At 37.7% G+C, this 16,901-nt stretch overlaps 2 protein-coding genes across 20 annotated transcripts in view; both read left to right on the top strand.

The window, feature by feature from the left end:
• Window positions 1-14,507, top strand: part of LOC100538121 (uncharacterized) — a 27,693-nt gene extending 13,186 nt beyond the window's left edge. For 4 of the 17 annotated variants that reach the window (XM_073948602.1, XM_073948618.1, XM_073948611.1 and 1 more), the window contains one exon: window positions 563-3,073. In XM_073948602.1, the coding sequence (XP_073804703.1) occupies window positions 563-1,587 (1,025 nt within the window). In that variant the 3' untranslated portion in view covers window positions 1,588-3,073. Of the gene's footprint in view, window positions 1-562; window positions 3,074-3,106; window positions 3,171-4,687; window positions 4,731-5,135; window positions 5,300-10,379 lie in introns of those variants that run through there. The other 13 variants (XM_073948606.1, XM_073948617.1, XM_073948605.1 and 10 more) reach the window with 10 other exon arrangements.
• The window catches only part of si:ch73-266f23.4, a 20,585-nt gene continuing 14,162 nt past the window's right edge, over window positions 10,479-16,901 (top strand). The window contains exons 1-2 of one of the 3 annotated variants that reach the window (XM_073948522.1): window positions 10,479-11,635; window positions 15,902-16,050. In XM_073948522.1, the coding sequence (XP_073804623.1) occupies window positions 15,966-16,050 (85 nt within the window). In that variant the 5' untranslated portion in view covers window positions 10,479-11,635; window positions 15,902-15,965. Of the gene's footprint in view, window positions 11,636-15,393; window positions 15,797-15,901; window positions 16,051-16,901 lie in introns of those variants that run through there. The other 2 variants (XM_694825.11, XM_068220513.2) reach the window with 2 other exon arrangements.

The following is a 16,901-nucleotide window of genomic DNA, read 5'->3' as shown; positions in this document are numbered from 1 at the left end:
TGGTAATTATGTGTGTATCTTGCCTTTATTCATTTACTGTATGATTTGTTTATGGGTAAAACAAAGACCATGCAGGTCAGGTAGTTTGAACGGTAGGCTACAAATAATTAATTGGTCATCATTAATTAGTTATTCATAATCGAAAATCGAATCGTGCCTTTAGAATCGAAAATGTAATCAAATCGAGGATTTGGAGGATCGTGACACCCTTACTCGGCACACTTAACCACTAGACTATTGCCGACCTCTCTTTTGTATGTTAATCCACAAAGAAAGTGGTAGTAGCCTCCTAAGAACAGTGATGGTGCTTGTATACAAATGACAACACAAATATCACATTATCGAAGATTACAGACTAATTGTTTTCTGGGGTTTTGGAAAATCAGCCTTTGTGTGTCCTTAAGAAAGCAAAGAGTTTAAAATATTAAGACATTCTGAGATTAAATGCTACTCCTCTTTCATCATCTTAGTGCCTTTAAGAGTTTACATGTTGTTGCATAAAGTGTTGTCTGTCTTTGTGCCTTTGATGCTGAAATTCACTTGTATTTCTTTCTCTCTTTAGAGATGATGTTGCTGAAAGAAGAGACTCGAGAACTGACTGAAATGGAAGAAAGAGATCAGTTTGAGAAACACCAAGATTTAATGACTGATGAAATATCTAAGACAGAAAACACTTTGTCATGTAAAAAAGCTCCGAAGGCAAGGTCTAACGGTTCCTTCACCTGCTATAAATGCGAGGAAAGTTTTACAAGTAAACTAAAACTTGAGTCCCACATGAAAACTCACAAAAGAGAATTGACACCTTGCACTTGCCCTCAATGCGGAAAGAGCTTTACGCAGAAACATCACCTTAAAGTCCATATGAGAATTCACACCGGAGAGAAGCCATACATCTGCCAACAGTGTGGAAAGAGATTCAATCAGTCGCAGACCCTTAAAATTCACGTTTCAATTCACACCGGAGAGAAGCCGTACACCTGTACTCAGTGTGGAAAGAGTTTCAGTCAGAAGTCAAACCTTGACATCCACATGCGGATTCACACCGGAGAGAAGCCGTTTGCCTGCCAACACTGTGGAATACGATTCCGGCAATTGCAAGTCCTTAAAGAGCACGTCACAGTTCACACCGGAGAGAAGCCTTTCACCTGCTCTCAGTGCCAGAAGAGTTTCCGATTAAAACAAGCACTCGAGATACACACGAGAATTCACACCGGAGAGAAGCCATTCTCGTGCCAACAGTGCGGAAGGAGTTTTTCGCAAATACAAAGCATCAAACACCACATGAAAACTCACACCGGAGAGAAGCCTTACAATTGCCAACAGTGCGGGAAACTCTTCACGCGCAAAACATCCCTGAACGCTCACATGAACAGTCACACTGGAGAGAGGCAGTTCAATTGTGGCCAGTGTGGCAAGAGTTTCGCACGTAAATATACTCTTAATAAGCATGCGAGGATGCACTCGGAGGAGAAATGTTTTATATGCTATGATTGCGGGAAGAGTTTCAGTCATAAAAGGAGCTTCAACACTCACATGAGGCTCCACGCTGAAGAACAGACACAGAAACTTTGCTCAAGTTCAAACTGACATGAAAAGAACTGAAGCGGCACACCTTTAATGTACGTGTAAGGCCATGTCCACACATGCATGGGTATTTTTATGAAATCAGCTTTTCCTACTTTAAAGAAAAAGGTCTACAGCAGGGGAGTCCAAACTCGGTCCTGGAGGGCAGGTGTCCTGCAGATTTTAGCTCCAGCTTGCCTCGACACACCTGCAAAGATGTTTCTAGAAAGCCTAGTACAGGGGTAGCCAATCCTGTTCCTGGAGATCTACCTTCCTGCAGATTTCAGTTGCAACCCTTATCAAACACACCTGTCTGTAATTATCAAGTGGATTTCAGGTCCTAATTAATTGGTTCAGGTGGGTTTGATCAGGGTAGGAGCTAAACTGTACAGGAAGGTAGATCTCCAGGAACAGGATTGAGCACCCCAGGCCTAGTAAGAGCTTGATTAGCTAGCCCAGGTGTGTCTGATTGGGGTTGCGCCTAAACTTTGCAGGACACCGACCCTCCAGGACCGAGTTTGGACATAAAAAACACATTCTAATGGTGCGTTCACACCAGACCAGACATGTTAAATCAATGGAAAGATGTGATCAGACATCCTGCGGCATGATTCTTGTGAATGGGGTGATGCGACTTGAGCACTTCAGGTGTTTACCGTGCGATTTGCATGAATTGCTCATGTTGATAATTCTGAATTTTGGTAGACATTTGCGCTTCCTTAACCATCAGGAGCCTTCTCTTGTTGGAGCTTATGATGTAGTGCCTGTTGTTGGAGTCCCAAGGGGAAATCTTCCTGCTGACACAAGACATAAGCTCAGTTGGAAGAACAGATGGAGTAGTATCTGTAATCCTGCCACAATACGTCACGCTACCGCCGGCTGGTCCACCTCCAGCAAATCATACCAACCTAGATACTAATTTCCCTTTTCTGTAATGAGAATACAGATACTGCCCACCTGTGGTTGCATAAATGCAAATAATTCAACCAAGTGCAGAACTTGATCTCTCTTTTCAGTCTGCTGGCGTCTGTTTGGTGTGTTCATGTGCAGCTTTTTGGTCCGGATGGAACCAGACATGGAGGACGAGGGGCAACAACACAGTTGTTTTTTGTCAATGCTGGTTCTTTGGCTTTGCCTTGGTGTGTCCTGGCCTTAAATTGCAGTCAAAAGTGTTCCAAACTAGCAAGTACCAATATATTCCCCCCAAAATACCTGTCATAATGTGGACAGAACCTTAATTTCAAAAACTTCACAGCTTTAATTTCTGGTTTTCCTACATTGTCTTGTTTTTATTTGTACTCTCTTGCTTTGGTTCAGTGTTTCTGTTGATTCTTGTCATGTAGTTTTATTCACAAACTTCAAACAGTCACTGATGAAGGATTCTACCATCTTGCTTTTCCCCCCATAAAGCTACTTGAACACTGTATTGTATGAAGCACTATAGAAATGCAGGTGACTTGACGATCAAAAATTGCCTTTTTAGTCAAATTAAACAGCACTGGTAAAAAGATCTTCACTTCTGATCTTCTCATTCCCCACACAGGTCCTCATAGCAGCAGGAGTGCAAGTTCCACAAACCCATAGTCCACAGCCAGGTTGTAGTACAGGTATATTAGGCCAATTGGATTTGGAGAGTTTGATCAAATCGATCAAAAGAAACTATCAACGAACAAGTAATAAAATTTCATTGTGACAATGTCTTGTTTATATTTATACACTCACTGGCCATTTAATAGCTCGTTATCGCAAATTTCTAATCAGCCAATTACATGGCTGCAACTCAATGCATTTAGCCATGTAGACATGGTCAAGACAATCTGCTGCAGTTCAAACTGAGCATCAGAATGAAGTACAAAGGCATTTAAGTGACTGAACATGGCATGGTTGTTGGTGCCAGACAGGCTGTTCTGAGTGTTTCAGAAAATGCTGATCTACTGGGATTTTCACGCACAACCATCTCTAGGGTTTACAGAGAATGGTCTGAAAAAGAGAAAATGTCCAGTTATGCGGGCGCAAATGCCTTGTTGATGCCAAAGGAGAATGGCCAGACTGGTTCCAGCTAATAGAAAGGCAACAGTACTTTAAATAAACACTTGTTACAACAGAGGTCTGCAGAAGACCATCTCTGAACAGACAACACGTCCAACCTTGAGGCAGATGGGCTACAGCAGCAGAAGACCACACCGGGTGCCACTCCTGTCAGCTAAGAACAGGAAACTGAGGCTACAATTCACTCAAAATTGGACAATAGAAGATTGGAAAAACATTGCCTGGTCTGGAGAGTCTCGATATCTGCTGCGACATTCTGATGGTAGGGTCGGAATTTGGCGTAACAACATGTAAGCATGGATCCATCCTGCCCCACCCCTTTCCGGTACCTTGTTGAATCTATACCACGAAATAGTAAGGCAGTCCGTAAGGCAAATGGGGGTTCAACCTGGTAGCTACTAGTAAGGTGTACCTAATAAAGTGGCCGGTGAGTATATAAACAAGAGCTTGATGCACAGTGTTGATTCTTAAATCTCAATTTAAGTCTTTTAGTATATTCTATTTTGATAAATGAGCATAACATCACGAGTTTGTTGAGCACGTTCTGTTCATATATATTTACAGCAAGTTTCTGACAAACATTTTTGAGTAGTCTTTCCCCCCCCCTGCTCTTTGATGAGGCTGAACAAAAGATTATAGCCATCAGTTGAAGTGGCAAATGAGGCAATATTCTCATAGAGGTACAGCTATATTCACAGCGCTTCACTTTGTGTTACCGCCTTTTATGTTATACACAATTTTTTTTCAGCCTTTTTCCAAAATTGATTAAATGTTTTTTTTTTTAACTCCAAATTATACAAGCAATATTCCTTAATGACAATAAGGTGATAAAAACTTTTTAAATTTGTTTTGAATTGTATTCACAACCTTTACCATGAGCTTAGGTGCATTATATATATATATATATATATATATATATATATATATATATATATATATATATATATATATATATATATATATATATATAACACACACACACAATAATTGTAAAAAGTTCTTTTTAACTGAAATTCTATGTAGTGTGTTGAACTTTTATTTTGGTATTGGTATATGACGTCATGATTCAGCGCGCGGTGCTCTTGTGTGATTGAACCATGGGATGCTACAAATCAAAGGTTTGTGACGTTATTAAAACCGTTAAAACGCTTTCAGGTCCATACAACCATTTCAGATCAATTTTAGAGTTTATTTTACAAGCTGCTAAAATGGAGCGGCGCTAAATGTCGCTCTCATTTCTCTCTATCTACCGTAAATCTGTTAGTAAACATGAGTTCAGTCACTGGCGAGTGGAGTTGGGGAAAACGGAGCTTTTCAAATAGAGTCAGTTGATTCTCAAAATGATTCACTCGATCGATCGAATCATCGGGCGCTGAAGTCATCTGCTTGTCAAACGATTGATAACAAGAAGAATGTGGAGTGACAACTTTTACAAACTTAAATAAACGTTTAATAATATACTGGTCAACGCATTTATTTATTTATGTTCATAAGTACTTATTCCTGTTATTTTCTCATCTTAGACAGGCTGAATCTACACAAAGAAAACATTTCTGGAGAAGTGACTGAGATTCAACGCTTTATTATCATACTCTTATAAAGATGGCGTTTATTAAAGAGGAAAGTGAAGATGTGAGGATTAAAGAAACATTCAGAGTCAAACATGAAGATCCAGAGGAACAAACAGGTTGGTTTTCTTTCACAAAGCTCAATCCATGATTATTTATTTACTTATTAGCAGGACCAGACACAATCTGCAGACATTTTTTGGCATTTCAGCATAAAAGTTTGTAAAAAATTATATTTTTTTAAATAAGTTTGTAAAATTATATATATATATATATATATATATATATATATATATATATATATATATATATATATACATATATATATATATATATATATATACACAGTAGACGTCAGAATTATAAGCCCCCCTTTGATTTTTTTTTCCTTTAAAAATATTTCCCAAATGATGTTTAACAGAGCAAGGAAATTTATACAGTGTGTCTGATAATATTTTTTTCTTCTGGAGAAAGTCTTATTTGTTTTATTTCGGCAAGAATGAAAGCAGTTTTTAATTTTTTTAAAAGTCATTTTATTGTAGCGCTGGACGATATGGCAGAAATTTATATCACGATATATTTCTTAATTTCGGTCGATACGATATAATTCCGATATCGATATGGACAATATTAAAAAAGTCAGGAAAAAACTGCCTAGAACACACACAATGGATGTCTGTACCTACAAATGTCTGCAAACTGAATTTGCTAAGTCTTTAATACCTCCAGGCTTATAATTTTATTATTATTATTTTTTTTTGAAGTACCAAAAAATAATGTTAATTTTTTTTATTTATATTTAGCCTTACAAACAGATATTTATATTTCTGGTTGCTTTTCATCTTGAACGTTCTTTAAAGGTTCTATCTGTCTATTTATATTTGTGTATAATTACCCAATAAAATTAAAAGGTTTAACATAAAATAGTTCCTATATGTTTTATATAGTCAATTTATATAGACTTATATTTTATATAACACACTTTCATTATTCAACATGTTAAATATCTCTCATAATCACATTCTTTCTATTTCATCAGCTTTGCAATAACCAGATTCCTGATAAATATGTCTGTGAATTTTATTTTGTAAGTTTGCTCGAGTGCTATACCAGCAGGCAGCGAGTTTGTGTGTGTGTGTGTGTGTGTGTGTGTGTGTGTGTGGTAATTTGTGTTTATGCGAGAATCAAGTATATGCAAGGATCGAATTTATATGTATGTGTGTGTGTGTGTGTGTTAATGTGGGAGTATATGCAAGCATCGAGTTTATGTGCGTGTGTATGCGTGCATCAAGTGTATATGCGCAAGTTTCAACATAGTGTAGGTTTATATGCGAGTCATTTATTGGAGATATATCCAGCTGCAGAACCACACATGTTTTAGGCACACACAATCTAGGACACACGATTTAGGCAAACCATATATGGTAACTAACTCTTTAGCATTATCGCCACCCATTGAATTTCACAAGTATGGTTTCCCATTTCAGTCATTATTATTATTATTATTATTATTATTATATCGTTACGATCATTTTAACATCTCTGTAGTTTCTGAACTCAAATTATGTAAATAAAAATAATTGGTTAAAGACACTTATGACTTTATTCATGTGTCCACATACACAAAGAAAACACTATAGACCGTCTTATTGTTGTTTAAGTGCAACAAACTAATATTATGATTCTTTGTTAAAATCACTTTGTTGTAAAATATAAAAAGCAAACAATAATATGTCACTTTTAAATAAATTAGCCTATTAGTTAACCGTTTAAACAATATATATATAGTTATAAACTGATTATCTTAACTGATTATCTGATTATAAATATAAGTTTATATATAAACTACTATCTTTTACTAAACTGTCACAGCTGTTAGTTATATATATATATATATATATATATATATATATATATATATATATATATATATATATATATATATATAGTTATTTATTTATTTATTATTTTTTATTATTAATAGTTAATTTGTTCCTATTGCTAAATTTTGGTTTAAAAACAAATTATTGCTTACTATAAATTACTACAGTATTAAATGTGGGAAATCATTAATTAAAAGATTATTAGAAAGTTAACACTAATTAAAATATAAAACAAATAAACACTATTAAATCGCTTGAGTAAAATATGAATATAGTGTTATACATTTGTTACATGTAAAAAGATTTTTATTACATATAATGTAGTATTGCCTATATTAACTTGTTATTTACTTCATCATAAATTAATCCATTACACAAGTTAAACCTGTCCAATTTAGATCGTTCAGCAAGGCCAGCAAACGAGTATCTGCCATATTATTGTCAGATAATAATGACCGATCAGCTATGATGACGGATTCAAAACTGTTCAGTCTATTATATTGAATGGCGATCGGAAACAATGCTCCCCATTCGGCCGTCTCGATTGCAATATTTGTGAAATAAAGTAAAGTAAACGGTATTGTTTATTGTGTACAATATTTATTAACCATATATATCAAAATATATCGATGACGATGTTCAAAAAGACGTTAATAACATTAACATCCGTCGTAACCATGTATGGTTTGCCTAGATTGTGTGTCCTAGATTGTGTGTGCCTAAAACGTGTGCGGTTCTGCGGGCCTGCAGCTGGATATTGGTGTATATGCACGTGTTGATAAGCGAAGTTTGATTTAAATCCTACACGGCGCCTTATAGCCATCTGGGTTTGCTTCATTGCCTTCTCTTCTGACAGCGATGGTGTCGGGGAGGTGGATGGTAAGGCGACAGGTTGGCTTAAACTTTTATGATGCCTCATCTTCTGACTCTCAGTAATTTTTATCGAGTGGAACAGATTTGATGCGTTCCCGCTGCTAGTCGGCACCACTCTCCCGCACATTTTGCAGAAACTTAAAAAGCCGAACCACATTTGTTGCACTCATTTTGTAGCTAAAACTTTCCGCGACGGAGCTTATTTAACCAACTGCTGAGCGCTGGCTGCGTGTCTGTGATGTACGTCATCACGTAAGTGACATCACGCTCTTTCTGACAGCTGAGCACTGAAAGTCATTCGGTGACAAATGATACAATGTATAAGGTCTTATATATAATTAAATATACATATGCAAATTTATATCGAAATACCGGAAATGAGTTTAAAACTCAGATCACCGTTATTGAAAAAAAATCTAGCGCGATATATATTGATATCGAATTATTGTCCAGCCCTATTTAAGGTCAATATTATTAGCCTCCTTAAGCTATATATTTTTTGATAGTCTATAGAAACAAACTATCGTTATATAATAACTTGCCTAATTACTCTATCCTGCATAGTTAACCTAGTTAAGCTTGAAAAATGATGGCAAATATAAAATAAAAATGCGGGAAAACAATAAACGAGAGCGAATGATTCTGACTTCAACTATATATGTCTAACTATATATATATATATATATATATATATATATGGGCATTTATGCAGAAGGATTTTAAAAGTTTAGTAACTAAAAATTTTACACAAAAACTAACTTTTTAACTTTTACTTAAAGTTTACAATGCAAATTGTAATGTCACAAACCCCAGATATCTTTGTTGTTGTCCTTCATTAGCTATTGGCTGTGTTGCCAACTTAGCGACTTTGTCGGTATATTTAGCAACTTTTGAGAGACAAATTTTCAAAAAAGCGACTAGCGACAAATCTAGCAACTTTTTTGTGTGTTACTGGAGATTCATACTGTACCATCTCTACTCTTCTTAATGATTACGTTTACTTGGACATCAGTAATAAAATTATTATTTACTAATTAAAAGAATAATAAGACTAATGTGTTTACATGAGTTGCATTTTGAGTGTTACTTTCATGATCTTGTTTTACATGTTATAGCACATAATTCGATAAACGTCATTGCGTCACCGCGCTATCCACATTTCCTCCGGAGTTTCATGCAATTTCGCGTGTTTCATTATTAATTTGTCGACTTTAACTGCAGTTTGGCACTTTCACTTTCATTCGCGAACATTTCCTGCATTAACATCCTGCATCCTGCATTTCCTATATAATTAAATATACATATGCAAATTTATATCGAAATACCGGAAATGAGTTTAAAACTCAGATCACCGTTATTGAAAAAAAATCTATCGCAATATATATTGATATCGAATTATTGTCCAGCCCTATTTAAGGTCAATATTATTAGCCTCCTTAAGATATATATATTTTTTGATAGTCTATAGAAACAAACTATCGTTATATAATAACTTGCCTAATTACTCTAACCTGCATAGTTAACCTAATTAAGCTTGAAAAATCATGGCAAATATAAAATAAATCAGTTATTAGAGTTTTTAAGGCTGCTTTCACACCTGTGAATCGATTCAGTTGTTCCAAAACAGAGATTATAATTGTTACATTGTTGCTCTTTGCTCTTGGAGCAGTTCGCTTTCACATTGCAAAGTTTCTAATTGGACCTAAAGAGCTAAAATAAGTCACGTGTGAGTAAACTCTCCTCACGTTGATCAGAGTGTCAGGGTTTATTTTGCAGCGTCCCGCTAAGCTGTCAGGAGAGGTGGTGGTTTGGTGGTGATTGACAGGGTGCGCGCGCAATGTGTCTGAGGAGAGATGTGGTGGGGAGGGGTGAGACGTAGCCTATTTGAGGACCGGGAGGGAGACGCGAGATTACCGGGAGATCATCACTCGTTTGCGGGCATCCGGAGACTCGCGAAACTTCCTGCCATACTCATAATTCTCTCTTCATATAGCCGTAAGCCTATTACATATCCATAAAACACTGTGATATAACCGCGCTCGGATCGGATCGCTTTCTCACTGCAATCGAACCGCTCCAGGGTTCGTTTCAATCGAGCCGAGACCACCTCACTCAAGCGATCTCGGAGCGATTACTTTGGCGCGGAACAGAGCGCGATTGCCCTGTTCACATATGCCAAACGAACCGCGCTAAATGGGCAAACGAGACAGGTTCCAAAACAAAAGTGTAGGTGTGAAAGCACCCTAAAACTATTATGTTGAGAAATGTATTGTAAAAAATCTCTCCGTTAAACAGAAAATGGGGGAAAACAATAAATATATTACATAATGTAATTTACTGAATGAGCACTGTGCTGCGTCCGACAGACGCACTGTACATCTGTGTATGAAATGTGCTACACAAATAAACTTGCCTTGCCTTAACGTGTGTTTTTTCACTTTAGGGCTGATGGTGCTGAAACAAGAGACTCAGAACCTAAATGAAATGGAAGAGAAAGATCAGTATGGAAAACACCGAGATTTCATCATCGAAGAAAAACCCACAATAACAAGAAACACTTCACATAAAAAGGCTAAGAAAACCAAACCTTTCATCTGTCACTGTGGAAAACGCTTCACTCAAAAAAGCAACCTTAAAGTCCACATGAGAGTTCACACAGGAGAGAAGCCTATAGCATGCGATCAGTGTGGAAAGGGATTCGCTCACAAACAGAACCTTACAGTGCACATGAGAGTTCACACCGGAGAGAAGCCTTTCCCCTGCCAGTACTGTGGAAAGAGATTCAGGCAGTTGCAAAACCTTAAATGTCACATTACCGCTCACACTGGAGAGAAGCCGTACACCTGCCCTCACTGCCCGAAGAGTTTTGATCGAAAGAAAAAATGCGAAAAGCACAAAAGAGTTCACACCGGAGAGAAACCATTCGCCTGCCAGCAGTGCGGAAGGAGCCTCGCTAGTAAAGATCTGCTCAAAAAACACTTGAAAATTCACAGCGGGGAGAGACCTTACACCTGCCAAGAATGTGGGAAGAGTTTCACTGAAACAGAACGCCTTGGAGTCCACATGAGAATTCACACCGGAGAGAGACCTTACACTTGCTCACAGTGCGGGAAGAGTTACACACAGAAAAACTGCCTTGATTACCACGTGAGGATTCACACTGGAGAGAGACCGTACAACTGCACACAGTGCGGCAAAAGCTTTAAATGTAGAACCTCGCAAATCCGCCACATGAACATTCACACTGGAGAGAAGCCGTTCGCGTGTGTTCAATGCGGAAAGAGTTTTGCACAAGAGTTTCACCTGAGGAATCACGTTATTTGTCACAGCGGAGCGAAACCTTTTACATGTGACCAGTGCGGAAAGAGTTTTACGCGTAAAGATAACCTTAAAGAGCACAAGACCATTCACACAAATGATAAATCGTTTATATGTGATCAGTGCGGGAAGGGATTTACACGTAAAGACTACCTCAGCCAGCACATGAAGATTCACACGAAACAGATTGTATGTCCCCGGTGTGGAAAGAGTTTCGCTCAGAAGAGGAACTTCAACTTGCACACTGCCAGGTGTAGCATCTGATCAGACACTGTATTACCTACCAAATATGATAAACAGCAACCCCCACTCGACAACCAAGCTATGTGTTACTCATACTCCCCCAATACCTGAACTCAGGGCAAGTCTCTGATAACTGTGGTAAGGGTTTATTGCACTAAAGCATTTGAGTTTGCCTCTGAACTCTAAAACAGGGGTCACCAATTTCGATCTTGGAGGTCCGGTGCTGTGCAGGGTTTAGCTCCGACTTGCCTCGACGCACCTGCCTGGGTGGTACAAGTATACCTAGTAAGACCTTGATTAGCTTGTTCAGGTGTGTTTGATTAGGGTTGGAGCTAAAATCTGCAGGACACCGGATCTCCAGGAACAAGTTTGGTGATCCCTGCTCTAAAAAAATGCACTTAGTTTATCACACTAAAGCATTTACCAGTTTGTAATGTTGCCATTCCTTTTCACAACACTTAAAACACAATTGGGAACTGAAGAAACCAAGTGATTTTGGTGTAATTTTGTCCTGCAAACAAATCTTAAGGTGAGCAACAGTATGGGGTCTCCGTTGTCGCATTTTGCGCACTATTGGAGACAGGTCAGGACTCCAGGCAGGCTAGTCAAGTACCTGTACCCTCTTCCTCCACAGGCAGGACTTTGTAATGTCTGCAGAATGTGGTTTTGCATTGTTGCGCTGACACAACCCCCTTGACAGACCCTGGCTTTGGGACTTGTTTCTCTCTGAATGATCCACTTCTTCTTTGGTCCAGGGCACACGACATCCATTTCTCCCAAAAATACCTGAAATACTGATTCATCTGATCAGAGTACACGTTTCCACTTTGTGATGGTCCATCCCAGATACCTCCGAGCCCAGAGAAGCGCTTCTGGACACTGTTAACATAGAGCTTCCTTTTGGCACAGCACAGTTTTCACTGACATTCGTGGATGTAACTACATATTGTGGTACTTGATAAATGTTTGCTGAAGTAGTCCTGAGCCCATGCGGTGATATCGCTTATAGATGAATGAGGATTCATAATGCAGCGCCACCCGAGGGATCAGAGATCACAGTAGTTCAGCTTAGGCTTGTGCCCTTGTCATTTACGCACTGAAATTCCTCCAGATTTCTTGAATATTTTAATAATTTTCTGCACTGTTGAAGATGAAATATCCAAATGTCTTCCTTTTTTTTCTTTGAGGAACATAGGGATGGCTGACGTGAAACTGATGTTTTGACACAGTGTCGAGATCCCGAAGCGCAAGTGTTTCGAATCACTGCACCGAAGCATGATCCGAAGCACCCAAGTCACGTGACTAAAGTGTTTCGAAACACCTAGTCACGTGACTAAAGCGATTCAAAGCATCGATCAGCTTAGAAACGTTTCGAGACCTGGTGAATCCTAACTTGACTGCCAAGGTCTCCAAATTATCTCTGTCTCAAATGGCTTAGAGCACTGTGGGTTTGCTTATTGATTCTATGCTTAGCATGATGTTTTGGGTTCGAATCCCGACTTCGAAATCATGGTTTTATGTATTTTAATCATGTTTCTGTTTTGTGTAGCCTAAATAGGATACAGCTACAGTTACGCCATCAATTTAGCATCATTTTTGTAACACTGTAAAACAATAATAAATATTTTTACAGTATGGTTGGGTTTAGGGTTTGGGTAGACATTAATAAAATACAATAAATGGGAAATTTAATGAATAATATAAATAATTCTTGATAACTTCAGGCCACCGTTTTTGATCTAGCAACAACCCTGTTTTAAGACAAACACAAGACATATTTATTCACAAATTGTTTATTCGGATATCAGACCAATGTTGAAACAAAACGATACAAGAGCAAAGCATTACCAACTGGTATTAAACCATTTTAAAACAACTGCTACTGACTGGCTTCGGAACCTACTACTCCTGCATGGATGTCTGACACCTTAACCACTGTACTATGTTACTTGAAAGATTTCACTTTCACAAAGTGGGGTTTAATCCCTCAATTTGTTCAAACGTTCTTTGCTGAAGCTGTTTCAGTGCATTATATATAAAAAATGACCACTAGATGCCACTGTAGAGTGAGGTTTCGAAACGTTTCGAAGCTTCGACACATTTGCTTCGACTGTTTCAGTGTTTCACGAAGCCTCGCTTTGCCCACCACTAGAGGAACATTGCTTTTAAACATTTCAATAATTTTCTTATGTATTTGTTGTCAAACTGGCGTTTCTTGGACCATCTTTGCTCCTAAAGGACTAGACCAGGGATGGCCAACCCTGTTCCTGGAGAGCCACCTTCCTGCAGATTTCAGTTGCTACCCATATCAAACACACCTGAACCAGATAATTAGGACCTGAACACCACATGATAATTACAGGCAGGTGTGTTTGACATGGGTTGCGACTGAAATCTGCTGGAAGGTGGCTTTCCAGGAACAGGGTTGGCCACCCCTGGTATAGACCTTTCTTAGATGCTGCTTTTGAACCAAATCATAAATGCAATCACCTGTTGACATCACCTGTTTCAAATCACATCATTATCTAACCAGTTTACCCGATTACTAGCCCTAAACTGCTCATGTCCCAACTCTTTTGGAAAGTGTTGCAGGTCTGAATGACAGGAAAGGATGTAAATTTACAAATGAAATGAAGTTGACCAGGCAAAACATGAATTGTTTTGTGTTCACATTGTCTGCGATGAAACACAAGTCAAAGTAAATTCGGAAATCTCTACTTTTATTTGCGTTTTCCATACTGTCTCAACTTTTTCTGATTTAGGGTTGTACATAAAACTAATTCAAATGCACATAATCATAATAGTTATGATTAATTAGCCATTTTCCCCCGTGAGCTAGTTACATATAGGTGTGTGTTAGATCTGAGTTTCCACGTTGCAGTTTGACAGGTTCATTTTACCTTCATCCAAAAGGTAAATGAGGCAGATAATTTCAAAGACTGTAGTTCGCAAACCATTTTATTGTATTTTTGGGCTGAATTGATGTAATAAAATTGTTTATGCGCTGCAAACTTTGTTTATTTAAAACTTATTTACTGAAGTCATAATTACTGAAGAGGCCATGCATATGAAAGAAATTTTTTTTTCAGGCTTTTATTTTCTCATGAAGTGCAGTTGTCAAGAAAAAGTTTTCTCTTCATCACGACTTATTTATGTCTGCTTAAAATATTATTAATTATTATTATTGTCTGCCCACCAGCGTTTCTTTAAATAGACACTTTAGTCTTGTAGGATAAACTAATTAGGTGTAGCATAATCGCGGTGGCGTTCTTGTTGCATTGCAGAAGAAAAAATGAAAACATGGTTGCTTGTACTTTTATTTTAGTACAATATTATTATCAATAAACAAGAAGTCCCATCTTCCACATGTAATCATGTTTAGCATTTGTGTTTGCGTAGGGCCGCAGTTGGGTCTGAATCTAATAATTTATTATTTGATTATTATTTATATAAATTATACTGATAACAGAGAGAGGTGCAGACATGCAAGACATTAAGGGTGTTTATCAGAACAACAGCCATGTAATAATCTGACATGAGTGCAAACGAACTTGATTAAATTATTAATAGTCTTGTATGTGATTTTATAATTATTCACGTTAATAATCCTTTACTGTTTGTACCATTTTAGTGAGTAGGTAATGGATGCAAAGAAATCAGCTACATGAATTATATAATAAATGATGATGATGGTCATACTTTTGATTTAATGTTTTCGCAAAGTAATTTTTAAAAATTTCCGTTACAAAAACAACCATACACAGAGGCTTTGTTTACTTTTATTTAAAGCGTTTGTGTAACTTTCATTTAAACAAAATGTTCTGCGGACTATTGATACTCCTGGGCATTATGTTTTGCCTTGTTAGACTCTTATTTTGGTACGGGATTATGACGTCATAAATCAGCGCCGCACTCCCGTATATGCGGTTGAGCAAGAGGAAGGTTTGTGTTTTAAAGCATTTAAGCGGTTTAAATCCATTGACAGTATTGTAGTTTATTTTACAAACGATGCCAAATGAATTGTCATTAAATGTAGCATGTAATATTTTATCTAACTTTTTAAATTATTATTTTAAGCGTAGATGTGTAACGTTAAGCAGAAAAGGCGCTTCTCGTTTCTCTCTCTGTATCGTCGGTCTGCTAGTAAACATGAGTTCAGTCACTGGCGATTAGAGATGAGGTGCTTTTCAAAGCTCAGAGTCATTTGAATCACGTTTTCCTAAATGATTCACTGAATCGATCGAATCGCCGTGCGCTGACGTCATTTGACGGTCAAAACTGTCAACAAACTCAAGCCAGGTTTACAAGCTGTCAATGCTTTCATGAACGTGTAATATTAATTGTATTGGTCGATACATTTAAAAAAATATATATTATTTCTGTTATTTTTCTCATCTTTAACAGAGTAAAGTGAAGGAAAGAAAGGAAAGAGTAAAGAAAAGTGACTGAGATCTACACTATTGTAAAGATGGCGTTTGTTAAAGAGGAGAGTGAAGGTCTGAGGATTACAGAAGTGTTCACACTGAAACATGAAGATCCTGAGGAAAAAACAGGTCAGTTTTTATTTCTCCAAGCTCAACTTAGAGTCATTTAATCCTCAATCAAATGCGCAGCTCTAAATAAATGAATCATATTTTAGAGTAATCTTGGGTGTTTTGATAAGTTTTGTTTGACATAAAGTGGCTCACATGATCAAACAAACTCTAACAAGTTGTACAATTGTTACTACGTGTTGCGTGTCAATATAAGAATGTTCTGGAGTGCATTATTCTGCTTTTACTACATTTCCCACAGCTGTAGCTACTCTTCAGATGATGTGACCCTGCTGAAAAGTCCAGCTTAAACCAGCCTAGGCTGGTTGGCTGGTTTTAGCTGGTCGACCAGGCTGGTTTTAGAGGGGTTTTGGCCATTTCCAGGCTGGTTTCCAGCCATTTCCAGCCTGGTCTTAGCTGGTCAGGCTGGAAAATGACCAGCCAAATCCAGCTAAAACCAGCTTGACCAGCCTGGTTTAAGCTGGATATAGCTGGTTTTGGCTGGACTCCCAGCTTGAATAGGCTGGTCAAGATGGTTTTAGCTGGTCATCTCCCAGCCTGACCAGCTAAGACCAGGCTGGAAATGGCTGGAAAACAGCCTGGAAGTGGCCAAAACCCCTCTAAAAACCAGCCTGGTTGACCAGCTAAAACCAGCCAACCAGCCCAGGCTGGTTTAGGCTGGATTTTTCAGCAGGGTTTTAGACGTTTGTCAGGTTTTTCAGCATTGTATGGTTCAAAAACACCATACGAGCAATTCCATGAAAATGTCAACCTTGTCATGGATAAAATAAACTTTTGACCAAAATAACAAAACCAATTTAATTCTGCTCATTAAGGTCGACAAATTATTTACATAATATATGTACTTTCTT

The sequence above is a fragment of the Danio rerio genome, chromosome 4 (genome assembly GCF_049306965.1).
Source record: "Danio rerio strain Tuebingen ecotype United States chromosome 4, GRCz12tu, whole genome shotgun sequence".
In the NCBI taxonomy this organism is placed as follows: Eukaryota; Metazoa; Chordata; class Actinopteri; order Cypriniformes; family Danionidae; genus Danio; species Danio rerio.
The sequence above is the reverse complement of the archived record's forward strand: the minus strand, read 5'-3'. Positions and strand labels throughout refer to the sequence as shown.